The sequence below is a fragment of the Agelaius tricolor genome, unplaced genomic scaffold (assembly GCF_023055355.1).
Source record: "Agelaius tricolor isolate 1412-34295 unplaced genomic scaffold, bAgeTri1.0.p SCAF_12, whole genome shotgun sequence".
NCBI lineage: Eukaryota > Metazoa > Chordata > Aves > Passeriformes > Icteridae > Agelaius > Agelaius tricolor.
In genome coordinates, this window is record NW_027269272.1 from 15523811 (window position 1) to 15545454 (window position 21644).

Here is a 21644-nt window from a genome sequence, read left to right on the forward strand (position 1 = left end):
AAACCCTTCCAGCTCTTTTTACCACTTCTGCAATTACCCACATGCATTGTACACATTTTAAAGTCATTCTTACCCACCACCTTCATCTTTACGGTTCTGGTGAGATTATAAGTTCTTCCATGGTCCTTGAATGTCACAATGCAAGTGTAATTCCCTTTATAGGCACTGCGGACAATGCCAATGACAAGCCTGGGCCCCTGGGGATATCGCTCATAGAAGCCATCCACCGAGTTGCAGTTCTGGAGTCAGGCAGAAAAATACTTGAGTTTGGGACTCAAAAGTGCAAATATTGGTTTAAATGCTTCTACAAAGATCTGATTTAAACTATTAATGTGACACTTGGGATCATGATGTAGGTCAGACCTAAATACCATGAACTTTGAGCATGTTGGAGTAGAGACTGCTATGTTCACCTTGAAAATGAAATGATGAAGCAGATCACCCTAATAACTTTATCCCACTTTAAACACAGACAATTTTATAAAGGAGAGATCTCTGATCCAGAAGTACCTTGGCAATCAAAGTGAGCACCTCAGCAGAGTGAAGAACAAAGTAAAAAGTGATAAGAAGAAAATGATGACATATTCACAAATGGATACCAAGACTAAAGGACATGTACCCCATTGATGTCCATCTTTCAGGACTAATCAAGCTCTCCTGGCTGCCTTCAGCTGAGGATGAGGCCCCAGAATTTGCAAATAGCAAACGAGAATCTATAGTACATAAACCTTAATAACTCCTCTCTTTCTGTCAGGCAAGGAAGGAAAAGTGCCAAAATACCAAGCTGGAGATCCCTTTGCAGAAAGGGGTTATGCAGATAACATCTTGGTTGTCATAAAATCCAAAGATGTGCACATTTTCTAAGAGATTATTTTTGAACGGTACATTTCCAAATCTGATACATCCTAATGGGGTAGTTTAGGACAGGGGTCATATACCATTTTTAATGATTTTTATTAGGCATGGGATGACTTGCTGCCTGAAAAATTACTTCCAAGGGGCTTTTTGTTTCATTCTGCTAATTGATTGCTGAGATGTGAATTTCAATGAATGATACAAGTAAAGCATTTAAACTACTAGAGTGAAATGGCTCCTCTTGATACAAGAGGAAGTTTTTCCTGAAGGGTTTTAGAGGTGGGGTTTTCCTTTTGGGTCTTTTTAATTTCTTTTTTAAATCAGCACATACATTTGTTGACAATTTCCCTTATTATTAAATTCATTTATACAAAATCTTCTATCTAGAAATACAAAAGCACTTTATAGAATGTTATTGAAGAATGTATTCCCATAACTCTCATACTTTACATCCCCTGAGACTTCTTAGTCTCTACTGACTAAAGGCATCCACCTAGGGAAAAAGAGTGAAATCAAATTTAAGCATATTGAGCAGTAATTCTGTAGGCAAGAGCCTGAGGATGGCTGGAGACAGTCTAATAATCAGAAAAGTATGGAGGGTGGGGTAGAGATGTATCAGTCTTCAGCACAGAGGTTTGCTGAATTGTGTCAAACAGGACACCCATTGTCTTGCACAGCCTGATGTACAGCTCCACCCCCTGACCTCAGAGGATTTTGGAAAGGATGCAATTTTATTTAACAGGTGAGGTTTTTTAAAAAAGAGGGAATATGAATGACAGTTTCCTTTACAGGAAAGTGAGAGGCTCACACACAGCAGGTCAGGCACACTGCCCATAACTGAACTGAGCCACCTAAATCCCTCTTAGGAGTATTTTTCACTTGTGCACACTGGTCAAAAAAGCTTCAGTGTTAGCTCTCAATTTCTTTCCAAGAGCAGTTTTACCCTTGAACCAAATGGAAGCAGAGCTCTTAAAATTAGTAAAGCTTCATTAACAGTATCATCACTGGGGAGATCTGAAATGCAGTTCCATGACTGCCATGCCAACCACTGCCTTTTCACACACACCACTGCATCCCCCTGCTGCCCAAGTAAGTTCTTCTTACCAGGTACCACTTGACAGTTGGTGTCACACTGGCAGGGTAAAACCCATCAATATCTGGACATGTGATCTTCTGATTGGCATGCTCCAAGTAGAACATCTCCTCAGTGGGTTTTATGGACTGGCTCACACAAGAGTGCTGGTCTTTTGGAACAACCTCCAAGGGAAAAGCAACTTTGCTGCAGTAGGTTGTGTTCCTAAGGGTAGGCAAGAATAGGACTGATTAGTTGAAACTTGTTTACTCCTACAGCAGTGGAATGGAATGAAATAAAAATTACATCTGCAATAACAAGCATCATAGGGCTGATCAGGTACGTACAGCCTTAGCTGACTCATTTGTAAATGGGAAAGAAAACCCTACCAGAGGTGGCCACACAAGCTCACAAAAGCCTATAAAGATGACTAACAAGCAACATCCACTCTCCTGCTGCTAAAGCAGATCATAAGGTCAAAGACACAGACAAAACACAACGTGAGGAAGACCAAAAAGAGCTCTTATGCATAGCAGATGCTACGTTCATTCTGCACCACAGTTAGAGACACTTTTAATTTCCTAGAAGTCTGAATCTCATGAATCTTTGCCAAATTAGCGTGCAGTCAAAACATTACCCCTGCATCTGAAGCTATTTTTACTCTAGACATGCAGATCACTTCTTAATGGTGAGTGCCTGTGGATTTTGCCATGGGCTCAGCAATAACATTTTCACGGACACTTGCAGCAAGGAGAGGCACACTCATTAGTGTCTGCAAGGCTCCAAGCATTATTGCCATGTAAATTGGCTCAGCACTGAGCAGTCCTATAATTGCAACATTCTTTTCCCATTAATGCTTTTGTAAATGGTAGTCTCCCCACAGGAAGTTCTGGTGCTAACAGCATCATTTCCCCACCTCCACAAAAGTCCTTTGATTGCACTGAAGATGTACAGAAACTGCACCACACGACCTACCTGAGCATGCAGGTGTAATTCCCAGTGTCATTGAGAAGAGCAGGCCAGAACCAAAGGGTGTCTTTATCCTTACTGATGTGATTGTCAGGGAGACGATAATTAATGGGCTCCTCCAGATCCCGGTCCTGCGCGATCCGGTACCAGATCAGGGTTAGGCCAGCAGAATGGGCTGTGCTGTAGTTGTACTTCAAGAAGGTCTCAAAAAGTGGGCATTTGATCTTGGCAGGTTCCCCATCATAGATCTGGATCTGCTTCATGGTGTCCACACCCCAGTCATCGCAGCGCTCTGCAGCCAGAGAGAACAAGGTGCCTTAGGCTTGCAGGGGGAAAACAGTTCTGCCCGTGCTCCCCACAGCCCTTGGTTCTGTCCCCATTAAAATCAGAGACAAAACCTTAGTGTTCTCAATGAAAGCAAACTGAGCTTTTATAAAACAGAGCAAGAACATTGTGTTCATTTCTAGAGAACCTGGAAACTTCTGTTTTCATTTGTACACCTCCTACGTTTATGCCAAGCTATTTATCTCTCATCAGGACAATAGAATAGGATATTCCTGCATAAAACTAGGCTTCCTACAGAGCTCCAAGAAAATTTACCACAAAAGTCTTATGTAGGAAGATAAAATTTGGATGACAACAATGCCAGAGGTGCGTGTGCATCCATACACAATGATAGGGAAGATGGAAATAGATGTGCTGAAATAGGAGGGGAAAAAAAAAAAAGAAATCAAACATCAACACTCCCTTAGAACTGTGGGTCACTTTCCCTGCCAGAAGAAGCTGGACTGTGGGTTCCAGAAGTGAGGACTGTCTTTCCTGTGATGGATTCATGTGACAGCTGTGCACACCAGGGTAACACAATGAGTACAAGCAGTACTAAGTGACACAGAAAGGCTGTTGATAGGGAAGTTTAGAACTGGAGCCTAGGGGGCAGAAGAACAGTCAGGAGCAGGCAGCAGCAGGTTATCTTGTATTCCCAGGCAGTGCCCAGGTGTAAACCCCAAGCACAGCTCAACAGGCAGTGGCTCAGTGTGGCTCACAGCAGACTTGGACTGACACAGAAAACAGCCAGCATGAGACAAAGCTGTATAGAGCTTTTTTCTTTAATTACTTTATTTTAAAAAATATTCTTGTCATTAGCAAACAGTTTCACCACAAAAAGCACAGTCCAAACCCATTTCTCTTCCAGGGACTCCCCTCCATTCCTCCCACCCATCAGGATGCCCAGGCAGGCAGGGACTCAGTGCAAGCAAAGCACAGTCCCAGGGTGTCAGCAAACCTGGGAGCAACCTGTGCTGTCAGAGCCAACTGAGACACACGGGGAGGCTGCTGTCACTGCACCTCCTGCTCCCCACGCTGACAAGGCAGAGCACAGCGTGGCACACTTCCCAGTGCCTCTCTTGGAGCTGCTGGGAGGCATTTGCTAGGGCAGCCTGACGTCTGAGAGCCCAAAATGAGTCAAACAGGAGAGGGGTGTGCTGCCTGCAGCAGTCCTTGGGAGCAGTGTCTCAGCACATCACACACAGGCTCACCAGAGATGACACTGCAAAGCCTCTCCCATTTGTAGATATTAGAAGAACTCAGACTGAGAGGAGAAACAGAATACAATATGCTCTCTGAGCCCAATTCTTCTGAATTCTTCTGAACTGACTTCACAGGCCCAAAGCAGGATTTCTGGCATTTATTCTTCCCTAAATAGACAGTGGGATGTAGCTTGCCCCCAAATTCATACTTAATTAAAAAAAGCAGAGATAAACCTTTGAGAAGACAGGCCTGCAGCACTTGAAGGCAGTGATGCTAACTCCTGTGGCTCAGCAATGGTTAGTCATGGGCAGGAGGAATCTGGGCCAGTAAGAATAGAAATGTTTTCTGGCGGGTTTACACATAAATGTAAATGCAAGCTGCACTGCTCCTCCTGCAGTATGCCAAACACTCATATGACACAGTGCTACTTCTGGAGGAAGAGAATGAATTGGGCTAGAAAAAGGTGGTGAAGCTACCCAGAACACAAGCATTTGTTCAAAGGAACCCCAACCCCAAATATCTGGAGAGTGCTCGTCATCTAAAAACATACAGATCTTTCAAAAGTATCACACACTATGGCTGCTACCACAGACTGTGCTGAGGCTCCTTTTCAAAGACCAAACCACTGTTGGAAGCCTCACACCCTGGGAAGGAGCATAGTGACCCATCACCACCCTGATCAGGGCAAACTGGAACCAGCAGACTGCTTTATGCTGGGGGGGCCATGAACTAGGCATGGTCAAGTGTCCTTAGAGTGGCAATGAGACAAATGAGCCTGCAGAGCCTGCCTGCTAACTGCATGATAAAGCAGGGGCTGTTACTCATGGAGACAGGGCATTTTTTTCTGTAAAGAAAGGCTTCCCCTCTGAAAGGAGCAGACCTGGCTCTGTAAATCAGGATGCCCAGGTTCTCTTCCCAGCATCTGACTTGCATCTCCTCTTGGGCTGCATAAAGGCAAATCATCCTTATTACTTCAAATGCCAGGACTGGGGAGAGAAGAAACTATATAAAACATTACTGTACTGAAATTCTTGGAGTCAAGATCAATGAAATTTGCAATCATGAGCAGCTCTTGCATTTTGCAACAGCCCATAAATCAGCACTGTAAAACTACTTACCCGTTCAACCTGAATGAGTTATTGAAAATAAATACAACTATTTTCTTTTTTTTTTCTTCCTACATTTCTCTAAAACAATGCCCAGGCCTTGCTTTCTTGGCTTGGGAAGAAGGCACTGTTATTGTTTTACTCTAAGAGCTGTACCTGGAGATTTTGTCTCAGAGCTGGCCTGGCTTCAGGGACACTGTCACAGCAAACAGGTGGTGCTAAGGCTCCCCACGTGCCCTGCCCTGGGGTGCTGCAAGCTCTGAGCTGAACCCCAGACACAGCTGGGAGTGAACAGCTACACCCAGAGCACAGGAACAGCTGTCAAGGGGAGATCCCACGCTGTGCCTCCCTCCCAAGGCAAGGACTCCTCCTGGCTGCCAGGGCAAAGCCACCCAGCACGAGCCCGAGGGTCAGCAAGTACTGCCATGACCCACCACTGAGAGCAGAGATGGCAGGAGCACCACAGGCTGCAGCAGAATGTCCTTAGCACATAAAACACCGAGCACAGAAACTGCAGTGCTTTGCACAGCCTCCCTCCCCGCTGTGCCATGCTGACAGTCACACTGCCATTTCTACATTTTGGGGTGTTTTGCTCCCAAGATAGCCAGGCTCTGCCTGATATAATGTGTGAGAACGGCAGGGCACCCCTCACACACACCTTTGTGAGCCTCCTCCTCCTCCTCAGCTGTGACAGTGCTCTCCTCCCTGTGACAACAGCAACCTTTGCTGTGGTGGCACTCCTGCAGCAGACCCAGCAGATGGGGCAGCATGTCCACACACATCCATTAAGTAGAGGGGATACTCACATTATTATTGCTATAATTTTATTTGCATCCAACAGCTCCCCAGAACATTTTGTGCTCTTTCCACTATTTTAAGGTCTACAGGTTATTCAGAGCCTACTTGCTGCTAACATCAGCATGCAACTACTTGTGTGTCAGTCTAAATTGGAGATAGCCTGAATAAATGGCATAACTGACCCTTCATTGGCATAAAGCAGTCCCACTAGGAAAAAAAATATATATGCACACATTGATATATGCTGATTCCAGCAACAATGTGATTTGAGGGAGCACTGCAGAAAAAGGATGCAAGGATCCAGTTCTAATTGTGAGAAATAGCACAAACTTCTATGGTGCTGTGCCCATTTGTAGCAACTCACACTTGTTTTCACTGGCTAAGCCTCAGAAATTACTTTCTTCTCTCTTGAAATGTTTCCTGCACAAAACATCTGCTGGAGTTAAGAGCAGCTCCTGATTAAATCATCTGGGATCAGCATTCATGCTGTGACTCCAGAGGTTCCCTAACAAATGGAAACTAGTGAGAAGATGGAGCTATATCCAACTCCACCTCTCTTCTAGGCTGCAGCAAATGGAGCACTACACATACACCTGAGGGACATAGTAAAATTCTCAAAAAATACACCATCCCACAAATGCACCTTCCTAGGAATGCCTCTGCAAAATGATTTTGAAAGAAGCCACCTTGTCCTCAGTATCAATCAAGAGCACTGCAGCTCCCTTGACCCCTCTTACTGCTGAATGCTCTGCAATTGCACAGCGAGCCCATGACCCACAACACCTACCTGGGACAGACAACGTGGGAAAAAGGCAAGAAATGGTCCTGTTTGCAGAGCCCTGATTAGGAAAAGTGGTGAGGATCATACAGGCTGCATGGTGGAAGGAAACACCTACAGTAAAAGCAGGGCAACCCCTGATGAATGGGAGAAATTATGCTTCTGACTCCATGGATATCAGAAGGCTAATTAATGACTTTATTATGCTATATTATTCTATACTATATTACACTACATCTAAACTGAATCTGCACAAGCACTCAACTGCACAGAATCTTGTGACTGCCAGCTGACAGTCCCGACACACACTCTGGATTCAGTGGGTCAATGAATCAAAACACTCACACCAGAATCCAATTACTAATTCCCTTCAGGTAAATAATCTTCTACAATGCATTCCATTTGTGAACAGGAGGAGCAGCAATTGAGATAAGAATTGTTTTTTCTTTCTCTGAGGTTCCTCGCTGCGATTTCCAGAAATATCCTTGAGAAGTTGTGCCTTGCTTTTCTCTGTGAAGAGAAATGAAGCCACAAACATCCATCTCCAGAACTGGAAAACAAAGTGCAGGCAGGGCAGAAGGGTGATGATAAGGATTCCCACCTTGATTTCATGTGCCTTGAGGGGGCCTTCCTTGCATGCAGACAGGGACCCTGCAGTGGCAGCAGGACACAAAGCCATCAGTGCTGCCAGATTAATGATCCCTGCTCCTCACACCACTTCAGCTGCAGCATCAGATGGGGCTGTACTATCATAGGATGATTTGGTTGGAAGGAACCTTAAAAATCACCCAGTTCCAACACCCTTGCTGTAGGTGCAGGGACATTTCCCTCTAGACCACATTTCTTAGTGACCCATTTAACCTGGCCTTGAACACCTCCAGAGATAGCTCATCCACAGCTTTTCTGGGTATCCTCTTCCAGTGCCTCACCACCCCCACAGCAAAGAATTTCCTCCTAATATCAAGGAAGAAGAAAGCTTCTCCTTAAGCTTCTCCCTAAGTTTAAGGTCATCCTCCCCTGTCCATCACTACACACCCTTGTGAGAAGTCCTTGTGCAGCTTTCTGTACTGGAAGGGCTCTAAGGTCTCCTCAGAGCCATTTCTTTTCCAGGCTGAGCAGCCCCAACTCCCTCAGCCTGTATTCATAGGAGAGGTGCTCAGCTCTCAGATCAACTTCATGCCCTCCTCTGAACTCATTCCAAGTGATTCATGTCCTTTGTATGCTGGGGATCCCAGAGCTGAACACAGCACTGCAGATGGGGTCTTGCCAGAACAGAATAGAGGGGCAGAATCACCTCCCTTGACCTCCTGGCCACACTTCTTTTGTTGTGACCCATGACACAGTTGGTTTTTTGGGGCTGCCAAGTCATATCCCAACAGCTTCCTACTTTCTTCATCTGTCCCTGCTGCATTACCTTAAAGCAAAGCTGGTATGAGTCAGCCTGTACCCAGGGGGCACAGCAAGGCCAGCCTGTTATGATGCACGGATCAGCATCAATAAGGCAGAAAAAGCTGATCACACAAAGCAATTAAGCAAGAATTAATCATTACTACCTTTAAAAAAAATTTCCTCACCACCATCTTTCAAGCTCAGTTGGTGAGAAGGAAGGAGAGGAAGCCAGGCTGAATGGAGAAGCCGTGCTGTGAGCACAGGAGGCACCAGCTGTGGCCAGCACCATGTGTGGGTGAATCTCCTATTTATGCCAGTGCCAGGAGCACCCACTCTCCCCACTGTGTCTGCATTCTTCCTTTTACACCCTGCACGAGACCACCCCTGGCTGTTCCCTGGCTGTGTTCTCTGCTCAGCAGTGTCCCATCTGACCACACAACAGGGTAGAAGAATAGAAGCATAGAACAAAACAAATGAGAAGCTCTGCCCTTAACTGGGAGAAGAGGCACAAACCAAACACGCTGAGATGGGTGGGAATGACGCAGAAGTTGGGTTAGGCCCAGCCAAGATCAGTTGGCTCTCACCATTTGCTTTCACTACTTCTGCAGCAGTGACGGTGGCCACAGAACACCTAAAAACTGGTTGTAGCTGAATGCTGCCTTGGAGGCTCAGCCTAGAGGCTGTGCCAACTCTGCAGAAATTTGTAATCTCACTTCCAGTGGAAATGCATCCAAAGAGGCCTCTCATAACCCCACTGCCTTCCTCCCACAGCCTCTCCAGTAGAGCAAGGAGGTGGAAGTGGTCCTGGCACAAACCTCCTACACAGCCCAACCCCATCCATGTAGCTCTGCTGTGATGGCATTGGTGACATGGTTTTACACTTCTCCCAAGTTCCATCATATTCATGCTGTGTTGCCACCGAGCTGTGATGCCCCCACAGAAGCCTCACATCTGGATGCTACACACTAGGATGGAGTCTCTCTCTCCCCCCCCCAAGTGTTTTTATCATTTGAATAGGTAGGACAGTTCAGAAAAGAAGAAGGAAAAGGACCTTCTGCTCAGTTTTGAAAAGCACCTGTACATGGCAGTTGATTAACTTTAGACCCTGAATGTCTAATTTAAACAGGTGTGAAAACCTGCCTCTGCCAAAGTCATGGAAAACAAGCTGACTGCATAAACCGTGGACTTCAGGGGAAGCAGCCAAAGCAAGACATCCAAAAAAACTGATTCTGTAATGGAGCCCAGAGCTTCTGACTCTGGATCTCCTTATCTCATCAAGCACAGCCTGTAACACTGGGTAGTCCTTATTTGTGTCTCTTAGAACTCCTCCACAGTGAGCACTGTGACTTCACTCTCTATCTGTGCACAAAGCTGTTTACTGCATGTGGCAGAGTATTTTGGTTACCCCCAGCAACTGGGCCAAAAAAAAAACAAAAAAAAAATTATATTCAGATTTCTCTAGCAAGCTTGACATATTTTTCTGGAGGCTTTCTTTAAATTTGAGATCAAAACGATAAAGGTAGGGGCATGAACTGCTTCCCTGAAGGATAAGAAGAGCAAACAGCTACTTTCCATGCCATTTCATTGAGAAAATTTATGTGTGAAGCAAAGCAGAGCAGCATAGGAAGAGGAGAGGTACAGGAAATGGAACACCCCATTGCAAAGTAGGAGAGGCAGCATGAAAAGGGGGTTTATCTGATCAGTTTATCACTGCTGAGCTGTCCTTAAGCTGGCAGAGGCTCTTGTGTGCCTGGGACACCACACTGGGACGTGACAAGGTCCAGGCTAAACTCCTGGCTCTGCCAACAGGCTTGCTTAGCTAAGCCCAAGCAGCCCAGTCACTGCACTTAGCCAGGTGCTCTGTTGCCTGCTTTAAAGTACACTCAGCAATTCTCCCCTGCCCATCCCACAGGGATGTCTGCATTACAAAGATGCTGCAGCAGCTGTCCTTGGACAAGGATGGGAACCAAACAAACACAGCAGGCAGCAAAATGCACTACGAGGGTCTAAGAGTCCAGCAGAGTCACCTGGGTGCCACAAAACCTCTGACAGTGAGAGCACAGCCCTGTGACTGTGACAGGGGGACAGGACAGCTCCCTGATGCCCTATTTGATACACACACAGGAGCAAAGGTGACTGTTCAATGCTGTATCAGCAACACAGCCAGAAAGGGCTGCTTTCCTCCACACACTGCTGCACTTCAATGCAGATAGGTCACCCCATGATGCCTGCACAGAGCTCACCCCTCACAACCCGTTTCCTCAGCTGACAAGAAGCAGACCTGAGGTTTTATCTCCTCAGTGGGCACAGCTCTGGCTGGTGTGGAGGGAGGCTGGCAGCTGTGGGGACACATCTGCACCCAGGTCAGCTCTGCTCCACGGGTTTTATCTCCATCCACTCCAGGGCTGTGCAGCTTTCAACACCCTCAGTGTCAACGACTTCATGCCCCCAAGTGCCATAAACTTCTACAACCACAGTAGCTCACAGATGGGTATGGATGGTTATAAAATCATGTCCTAAATTAGGACAGCAAGAAGCTGAGATTGGAAGAGTAGGAGGAAGTCAGGAAATCCCAGGAGATGATGGTGGGGGAGGGATTTAGTCTCTTTAGAAAACAATAATGCAGTTTAATCTGTTTTTCTTTTGACTTTACACACTAAAATAAGCTTCTCAGCTTCTGGGGCTGTCACAAATCATAAGGAAAATAAGGCGACTGGAACCCCATCAGTAGAGTAAGAGCCATGTAGTAATAATCCTGAGGAGCTGCACAGGGCTTTCCATCTTCAAAGTGTTTTACAGACAGTAATTTATTAATCTGCAAATTTCCCCTGGCCAAAAGCAACTGTTCTCTCTCTCTGCTAAGCATGAGATCCACAGTGCAGTTCAGCACTCGGGAGAGACAGTGCAGGCAGTGGCTCTGACCTCTGGAGCTAGACCTCTGTTTCTTTCTCACTGCAACAAGAACTCCTGGCTGCTCCAACCACCACCTGAACCCAAAAGCATTGATGACATCAATAACCATCAAAAACCAAAGTAGCTGAAAGCCTCTGATATGGGGGAGTGTAAACAGACATGTTCACAATCCAGCAAATAACAGCAAAGCCTGAAATAAAGCTCCCAGGAGAGAAACTCCTGGCTGCCTTCCAGCCACTGCCTGCCATGCTGGGGTATCATTCTGGCCCAGTCCTGGGCTCATCCTACCACACAGCCTGTCTGATAGCCCCCAAGGGAGCTACAGAGGCATTTCCTATGCACACATGATGATTCCCCCCACCAAAGGGCTATTTATGCACAGCAGGTACCTGCTCAAACTACGTGGGTCCATTAGATAATCAGCATGAGGCTGCTCCTCCTCTCCTGGCAGCAATATTCTGCTTTTGCAATCCCCTAAGATAGTACTCCCAGCCATGGTCATCTCCCCAGCCCTCATGCTACAAAAGCTCTTGGAGGGTGAGAGAGCAGCCTGGTTAGCAGAGAGGGAAAAGTTGAACAAGAAGCACAATTACAGCCACATCTCATTTATAAGTTGGTATCTAACACTAGCCAGCTTTGTTCAGAAACAAGGAGACAACTTTATTCTGCATTCATAGTGGCTGTTATGTTCTTTGTCTGAGAAGTTTTTCATCTCTTGTAAGCCAGTGTATATTTATATGACTTCAGCAGTGCCAAAGAAACTATTGTACAACCAGACCCAGGTCCATGGGTTTTTGTTATCCTTCCCTGGCTATCAGAACATTTGGGTTCACTAAGCATCCTACAACATGAGTCCCATCTTAAGGATGGCTTAGTTAGGCCGGGAAAGCAGAAAACCTTGACTACCACTAAACACTGACCCAAAGGTGATGAGTGATGCACTCGTGCACTCCACGCACTGCTGGTCAGGATATTGTCAAGAGCAGGAGAAGATTTGCCCACATGTTCAGTGTGAGCAAACAGAAGACTCAGGCACCAGTTCAGTCTCAGGCTCTGCATCTTTTACTCTACACTACTCAGATCACATTTATTCCCCTGTACAGCTTGCACCTCCCTTTCAGCAACTGATTTTGTTTCAGCACCAGCCTCCATACGCAGCAGAAACAGCAGAGCCCAGAGAACAGATGTTTAGAGCCACAGTGCTGTAGGCAAAATCTGGAGGGGAAATAAAGTTTGTGGGTTTGTCTCTCCAGTAGGAAGCAGGGGGAAGAGTAATGCTAAAGCTTTCTGACACACTGCCAGAGAGACTGACAGCCATGGTGGCTTAACTGGATGGAAAGGCCACTTGCAGCCAGAGCAATGCTGGTATTTTAGAGCTGAAATTTAGCAAGTGATGGTTCCTCACCTCCTCTGTAAGCTCACAAAACTTGGGACTCAGCAGAGCTGGTACCCCTGGCTTGGGCAGTCCCTGGTCAGTATTGCTGACCAGATTGCCCCACTGGGAAGGATGGCAGAGGCAGGAAAAGGGGCAGCAAACCACAAGACAACTCCTGTCCCTGCCTCCAGCCTTCCTCAGTCCAGCTTGGGCTGCAGAGAGAGCTGGTCCCAACAATACAGCATTACATGACTTAATGCTCAAAGCACAGAAAAGCACTCAGCTGAAATGAGAAATCCCTACCAAGCCACACATGTTAAATATCCCAGGAACCAGGGTACCCACTGAGACCTACCTATCTCCATGGCCCTGCTTGATGTTTGGTGACCACCAGGGCAGCTGTAGACTCTGCACAGCCCTTCTGCATTCACTCCAGATAAGCTCAGCTCTGCTCCCCCCACCTACACACCCTGCTCCAAGAAGGAAAAGCAAGCCCAAATGCTGAAACATTTCCAGAACAAGGCCACCCTACCATACTGCTATGTATTTATGACTTTGCAAGGGTGAAACGAGCTCCAGTCTCCTTTTGGTGCCAGTCCCAGGAAACCCTGCAGTGAAACAGAGGGCTGCACAGACGGCTGCCCCTCCATCCAAGTACAAACAGCCATCCAAGCCCATCATGAATAACAAAGGACATTCTGACAGCCCAAACCAGTTTATGAAGTCCGTGGCACAAAAAGGAAGCTTTGAACTGAAGAGTGGATCTGACACCCACAGACCTGCAGGAAATTAAATGCATACACTGCAGTGGAATTGCAGGAGAAGTGTTATTTTAACTGATCACGTGTCTCACGTATTGAGGCTTGACTTACATTCTTGCAGCACTCTACAAGGGTTCTGGCCACCCTTTACAACAAATCTCTGCTAAAGGAGGTATGTTTAAAAAGTACTAAATGCCCTGCAGAAATGCATGGAAGGTTCTGGTTCTGCCAGATCAACTGGCACAAGCCTGTGTGATCCAAATGCCAGGGTGCTCATTTCTGAAATCAGCTTCTTCCCAGCCAACTGTGTTAGCTTCTAGAGCTGCTCTAACATTTCCTGGGCAATCCTGATTCAATTGCACCTACCTCTCATTTCTGCAAAATCCCAAGATGACTGCACGTGGGGTGTTGTAATGCTGCCTCAGCAGGAGGAGGATGTTGCGTTGGTGGAGAGCAGAACAGCTCGTCCAGAAGCACAAGCAAAGCAGGGATTTTCCCAGCCAGCAGCTGAGATCCATGTCCCTGGGCCCCTCCTTCCCCACACACTCCTACTGCCTAGGGCTCACTGGAGAAGACCTAGGCCATGTATTCTTTCTCCTTTGCTGTTTCCCCTGTTAGTCAGGATGGGACATCCCCCACTAAAGATCACAGCCTACTGTGAGTGCCTGCAGCCCTTGGGCAGCCCAAGGGAAAAAAACCTCCCAGGCTTCAGCCTCTGCAATGAACACTGCACTGAGATGAACCTTGCTGAAGTGCACGTTGAGAGTCTGGCCCACAATAATTCAGTGTGGTCCAAGAGAGAATGACAGAAGAGCTGTTCATCTGCTCGGGGTAAATTGTAACTGCTTGTCTGCCAGCATCGCAGAGGGACAAGAGTTCATGGGGGGACTCGTCAAACCCCTGTACAGCCCTTATTTCTGAGCATCTCCCCCCATAAAACCAGCTCCTGTTCTTTCCTCCCTCCCCCTTTCCACTTGCCTCCTGCAAATCATGCTGTCTCCTTCCACCCCCAAATAGGAAGTCCGGAGCCGAGACATGCACAATCTGCCTCTTCACAAGAGCTGGGCTGAACGAGTGCCAGAGGAGCTGCGAGCATGACAACATATTTCCTGTCAGGAAAGTGACTCAGTGAGACTGGTATCAGAGCTCCTCTTACTCTAGAAGTTCCCCTCTCCCCTTGCATTGCTAAGGCATGAGTCAGAATTGGAGAGCTGAATCTCAGTCCTCTCCGGATCCAGCCAGGGATAGCAGAGTTCAGGTTCAAGCCTGGGTCCTTCCTGCAGCTCAGGGACAAGGCAGCTCCATGGGCCAAGCCCTGGATTCACCCCTCACAGAAGGGCAACAATGATACTGACAAAAGGGACAGCTGGAGTTTGAAAGCACTTTTAGTGGAGGTGCTGTTGCTATTTGGTCATGCACCTCTTCATACCACACTGGTCATCTCTACACAGAGCATTGTACAACAGCCCCCCAGAACCAACATTGTGTCCATGCATTTTACTAAAGTATTTTATACACAACCATTTAATCCAGAAACACTGCAAATGCTCAAAACTCACTGCAGACAGTTTCCTTCTCTGCACGGGAAGTGGGAAGGTCCATCACATGCCATGTCCTTACCTGAGCCTCTGCTGAGGGCAACCATGGAGAGCCAGAGGGAAACCAGCAGGACACTGACCATCTTCATCCTGGGAGACAAAGCACACAGACCTGGTTATCTGACACTGTTTTACCTCTGCAGGCCATTTTTAAACTCTGTGTGTTTATTCTTCCATTCACCCTGTGATCCTTTAATTCTGACACATCCCTGTTTTATTTCATTAAGATTCCTCAAGGACAGCACCCTCATGGCAGCCTCACTCTGCCTGCAGGCAGCTTGCCAAGCCTGGGAGGTGATGGCTCTGAAGAGGACAGCCCAGCTCATTGACCTAAGTCACCAGAATGGGCTATATCAGGAGCACAAGGAGTCAAATGGATGTTTGCAGGCTACCAATCCCAAGCTCTGACTCCCAAAAGAAGGTCCTTTGCAAAGACCTCCTTCTGGTCATCTCTAAGAACAAGTGCAGAGAGCGCTCGCAGTGGCTGTGGCACACCTGCACTGAATGTGTGTCTGACACTGACAGGACAGGCACACCAGAGCAGTCCCAACTGGCAAGGTGTGCTGCCAGTGGCCTGCAAAGGGGCCAGCTGCCAGAGCCTGCTTCAGCCTGCTCCTCCAGGCAGTGGAGGCAAGACAGGGCCTCACCAGCCCTTCCCAGCCAAACCCTCCTTGGAACTCGCAGGAGTAAACAAACGCCAGGTTTGTACACTTTTCAGAAAGGATCTAAACAAAGGCTTGTACTTTCTAAGCAGCAGTGATAAGCAAAAAACAATCCCAAACTTTTCCATTCCCACTACAGAACACAATTTTCTGTAATTTGAGATAAATGTACACTGCCAGAGTTTCACTGGCTGCCCACTCCAGTATCTGGCATTCAGCTCTCAGAGCTGCTCACTCACTGGAATTAAATATCCCTCTGTTTCTAGGTTTTTCAGGATGCAATTTATAAGCTGGTAGTCATGAAAACTGACATCTACTAGATGCTCTCATTAAAGGGGTTAAGGTCACATTTGATATTCCTGTGTGCTGTCAGATCACAAAGGGAGAAGAGATGGTTAAAAGGCTGAACTTCATCAAAGCATCTCAGCTCTGCCAGGCAGATGCAGTAATGAGCATGGTGATACTGTCAGGAATGTGCTCATGAGATGACAGAGAAACCTGCTCCATCAGGGTGTGTTAAAAGTGTGGGGGGAGAAGCCACAGAGCTCCCTTAAACATCTCCCTCAAAAACCTGTCCAGAATATATGCAGTACACAGAAGGGCTTTGAGCATAGGCAGAGAACACCTAAGACTGCACAGATTGCAGAGATTAACAAGAATGGGACACGTGAACTGCACTACTCAAAGCCCAGCAGCGGATATTGAATCCTTCCTTTTCAGGGCTTACATCTGAAAAGCCTTTGTGCGATGCCTTCCCTCTGCTGGGCTCATCTCAAAGAGACAAAGGAAATCTGAAGCATGCCTGTTCTTCCCTGCACAGTCCATGGAAAGGGCTGCACACTGCCTCTGAAGCCATCAGGCTTTCAAAAATGGTCAAGAAGCAAGGAAGGAAGTGAGGGTTTTTTTCCCTGGGGTCCAGCTGAGAGGGCTGATCATCCCCTACCACTTCTTCCAAATTGAAATGCCAGCTCCTTATCAAACCTCTCTCTATTGCCACCTACAACCAGCTCCCAATGTTACTTAAGACTCCATAGGGAAGAAACAATATTAAGTACTCCCACCCCTTGGAAATGCTGAAGAAAGATAAAACATTCTTATGCCATCGGATTGGACAGAGAGATCCAACATGCTGCACTCCTGGTAGGAATTAAGGAACTTTTGGTAATTGAGATGTTTGAAGAGAGGGGGTGTAAAGAGTGGCAGGGAATCATTCCCATAATCAAGATCCCTCATGGTTCCTTCCCTCTCCATTTGTCATTAGCTAAATGCACAGTGTGTCCTAACTCACCCTTATTTTCCAGCGACTCTCTCCTGCCTTTTGCACAAATCAGACTGAATTCAGCCCTGAAGCAAGCAGGAACCAGTATGGACTTTGGATGAGTTTCCCTTGTATTGAGCAAGGCCATTTGCGTGGCCTGAGGCCAAAATAAACTACTACATTTCACTGGGTGATACATGAACTCTGCAGTGAGCTAATATTTACATCCATTAGCTGTGCTCACAGGAACGTGCTCCTTTCAACTGTCTCACAGGTTCCCATGAGCAAGGTATCCAAGATTTCCATGCTCTGCCTACTAGTAGGAAAATCCTTTTTTTCTTGCTCTACCCAGCTATAAAATCAGGAGCCTTACACACAGAGTGATTTACTTCTGGTTCATTCCAGGCTTTCCAGAGATCTTATCAGTGGAGACAGACAGACACAGAGCCTGTCAGATTACAGCAATTTCTCCATTACAGAGAAGGGACACAGCTGACCACAGCCCTGGCTGCTCCACTCTACACAAATGCAAAGGACCATGGAAGGGACAGGCACAGAGTCAAGGGCTGGTCAAGGGGAGGCATCACACCCCTCCTGGATGCCCTGACCATGCCAGAATTTGCCAGCCCAGCTCTGCTCCTGTGGCACGTATTACTCAAAAATACTCCAAAACCCAAATAGCCCCAAACCTGTGATATCCCCCCAAATAAAAAAGTCTTCCCACAGCAGTCCTGTGGTGACACAGGACACGAGTATTGCATCCTGCTGCAGAGAGGGGTGGGTTTTGCAATGCCCTTAAGAACCTGACACCACAGCACTACAACCCACCCTGGTCCTGCCAGAAACAGAAGAGTTTTCTCAACCTTTCCCAGCAACCTGCCTCTGTGTTTTGTGACAGGACAGAGCATGTTGCCATTTTTCCTGCCTGTGATGCAATTCCAGCGGTGTCTGACGAACTTCTTGTGCAATTCTGTAGAACTGCCCCAAACACCAGCTTCTGTGGCTGCAACCGAAGGAGCCAGAGGCCAGGGAGTGCAAACCCAGGCTGCAGCAGAAGGCGTCTCCCAGCTGCATCCACCCAGTGCAAATAAAAGGAAAAGGAGAATAAAATCAGTGAGCAGGAGAGCTTACCAGCTCAGAAATCACACTGCAGCTAGAGAGCAGGCAATCAGAGCAGCCAGGAGGCAGCTGGAGAGCTCTGATACATCCTCAGCACTCCAGGAACTTCTCACGAGACCAACAGACTCTGAGGTGCTCTTAATGTCTCCATAAATTAACATTTTAATAATAATTCATAGAGCGGTTAGGGAAAATGATCCGTCACAGCCCTTGCTAGAATTTCTTTTAAGGAACTTAACTTGAAATGTTCACTTTGTTTCAAATCAGAAATTGTTCCCTTTTCCTTCCAGAGCACTTTTTACTACCAACTTTCACCTTCTGTCTACTGAGGAGGAAAGAAAAGTAGGGTCGGGGGAAGCACGATCATGGAAGTGTCTCATGCTCTTAACATCAAAAGGGGTGGAAAGTCTGATTTTTTTTCATTTTATACTGGTCACAAGTGGCTTTTCTGTCAGAAAAAAACATGAATATTTTTATTTAAAACACCTTTTAATAAAACACCCTTGCCAAAGAGACCTCAGCAAGGCATCATTCCCTCCTGCCTTTAGCAGCACGGACTCTGCAAAGCCCACGCACTCTACCAGCAATTATAAAACCAAAGACAGATGTCAAGTAATTAACAAAGAGAACTGCACTCAAAGTAACTACTGCACACCTATTCTCAAAGACACTGTACCAATTCTACAGAACAATGCTGCATTTTTGAGGAAAAATGCCTTTGTCCCTCCTAACCAGAAGCCTCTAGGCAGAGCTGATAGGTTTTTTGCTTTTCATGGAGAAGTCACACTACAGCCTGCAGAACAAAAGCGCCCTTCAGAACCTTGCCACTAAGTGCTCTGACTGAAAGGGAGTATAAAATAAAGCAGTTTCTGAAAGAGGAAATAAATAATTTCAGCCAAAGCACGCTTTGCATAGTATTTTCTCTCTGTAATTCTGTCCCGACTCAAAAGCATTTGAGAGCCCCCAAAAATGGGACACAGACATGGGAAGGTTGGCAAAATCCAGAGTGGGCTAGCTTGGGAAATGCTTTGGTTCTATGCCACAAGGACTTGGAGATAGAGGTCAATTGATGGGCTCAGAGCAGGGCTGGGGCTCAGGAAAGGGGCTCAGCTCTCTGCTCCCAGTCACAGGGTGCCCACGAGCCCTGGGTCCCTGCATCAGCCCACTGCAGCATTGCAGAAGGCTGCTCAATGAGTCTGCTGGGCTCCCTTATGGGGAAAAATAGATGCACAGTTCAAGTAAATTCAAAGAATCCAAAAGGCAGACAAAGGGCAGCCTGAAAAAGCAGCTGCAGAAAAGTAACAGCAAAAACACTAATGGAAAATGGGAAAAGGCCCTTCAGCCCCCCAGGAAACACTTTTGCTTTTCAGTATGTTCAGGGGTAAGTCAGACAAAAGGAGGAATTACTGTAGCATAAATCATCTTGGTGCCACTTAGCCTGCACAGCGTCTCCCTGACCCTGCATCTCCTCCAGAGGCCACGGGGGCACTGCCTGGCACTGCCCTTTGCTGTGGTGCCCATGGTCCCACTGTGTCCTGCACAGAGCTGGCCAGTGCCAGGGACAGCGTCCAGAGGAACAGAATGTGACCCCTGGGCAGAAAGACAGGCCATGGCTTTTGGGAGTCCAGCCTTTACTGCCCAGGAGGAATAACCACATTGATGACCATTGTAATCCCCAGACAGCTGCCAGGAAGGGAGCAGGGAGGAATCCAGAGCAGTTTGATGATGAGCACCCAGAGCAGCTGGCAGCACTCTCCCTGCTCTCGTGCACGCCACGCCACGCTCAGCACTTCAAACACAGCACAGTGACCAGAGGGCCCCAGCGCTGTCCTTGGATAAAACATTCACATCCCTCCTGAGGGCAGGGAGCCCAAGCTGTCTCAGCAGCAGCTCCCAAACAGCCAGGCACATCTCAGCAGGGATCAAGCAGAGCTGAAACCTGCCCTGCAATCAGGGACATCACAGGAGCCATAAGTGTGACCCAGTCACTGCATCTACTGGTGGCACACCTCAGGGACCTGCAAAATCAGTGCTGGAGTCCCACCTGTGCCAGGGCAGCTGCTCTCACCAGGCCATCGCCTGCCTGACATCACAGCAGGCTGAGAGGAATTTGTTCTGAAATATTTCTATTACAAAACTAATTCATGTCATCAGAACCACAGGAAATGCTGAAATTTGGGCAGCCTGAAAGCTTTTCACCAGCTAGAATCACAGCAGATATTACAGACCTGCTTTTGCAGAGGGGAGCAAGAATTAAACTAGTGGGGGTCAGATGGAAAGTTGCCCTGGTGAGAGGTGTCTCCTGTCACCAGCACAAAGGATTTTCTGCCTTGCTAGGCCAGCCCTGGCCACTGGCACACAGCTTTACAGCCACAGCTACTGAGCACCCTGGAGGACAAAAATACCAAACCAAAACCAAACACACAACAAGAAAATCTGGGAATAGTCTTCTTCACCAGTGGCTCAGCCAGCTCAGGACATGACACCAGGCATCCAAGGTGGGGCTCCCTTTGCCTGTCACCCAGCACGGCCCCTCCCTGGCTTCCTGCCTGCACATCCAGGCCAAGGGCTGCAGCCTGATAGCTTTTTAATAAAGACATTTTACAAGATCCCCAACATGGGGATGAACAAGCTCAGCACTGATGCTCCAGAGTCACCGTGGGAGGTGATCCCAAGCTATTTCTCCTTCAACAGAGCAGCACAAATTGCAGAAGCAAGGCTGCCCTTCCAGGAGCACCAAGGGCTCCCCAGGGCAGAGCTGGCAGCAGCCTCCCCCCTCAAGCTCAGAGGCTTGGGAAAAAGTGTGGAGACTTTCATTCACAGTGAGTCATTCCTGGGAGCTTCCTTGGTAGTGCAAGATTTGCCAGTGCCAATGTTTGGGACATGGAGGTGAGATTTCCAGGCAGGGAATTTGTGATTTGCTATTGGCACTTACATACCATCTCCTGGCATCCTTTTGGCTCAGCAGATTTAATGCTAACAATGAGAATTCAGAGGAAGAAGGGTTTTTTTCACCCTGACAAAAGAAAGAAATGCAATCTAGGCATGTGGAGAGAAGTGGAGTGGGGGCTTGGAAATGTACCTGAATAAATTTGTAATCCCCTGCTTCCCTTTGCAGTTCTCCTGGGGTCCTCTCAGGACCTGGAGAAGCAGAAATGCTACAGATTTTGCACACTGCTCTGCTGGAGTCCAGGGTGCCACTGAGTATGCTCTGCCACCAATTTAGCAGGCAGAGCACACTACACTTCATGCAGCCAAAATAAACGAGCTCCCTGTCACCTCTACAAAATATGCACACCTGGACAAGTCAAATAAGCAGCTGGGACTATTGCCTGGAGATCTGTGGAGTGGGCTGGAGAGGGGCAAGCAGAGCCACAGCTATAAAATCAAACAGCATGGATTACAAATGGATCCACGCTGGCCACTGAGCAGTTCAAACACTGAGCTACAAGAGCACTTCTGTG

The 21644-nt window shown here is 47.3% G+C and overlaps 1 protein-coding gene across 4 annotated transcripts in view; it reads right to left on the reverse strand.

The window, feature by feature from the left end:
- The window catches only part of IL1RAP (interleukin 1 receptor accessory protein), a 51118-nt gene that overhangs the window by 19635 nt on the left and 9839 nt on the right, over nucleotides 1-21644 (reverse strand). For 3 of the 4 annotated variants that reach the window (XM_071437777.1, XM_071437778.1, XM_071437780.1), the window contains exons 2-5: nucleotides 15164-15231; nucleotides 2903-3188; nucleotides 1960-2152; nucleotides 74-239 (exon numbers count right to left, since the gene is read on the reverse strand). In XM_071437777.1, coding sequence (XP_071293878.1) covers nucleotides 74-239; nucleotides 1960-2152; nucleotides 2903-3188; nucleotides 15164-15230 — 712 coding nt within the window. In that variant the 5' untranslated portion in view covers nucleotide 15231. Of the gene's footprint in view, nucleotides 1-73; nucleotides 240-1959; nucleotides 2153-2902; nucleotides 3189-14521; nucleotides 14653-15163; nucleotides 15232-21644 lie in introns of those variants that run through there. The other variant, XM_071437779.1, reaches the window with a different exon arrangement.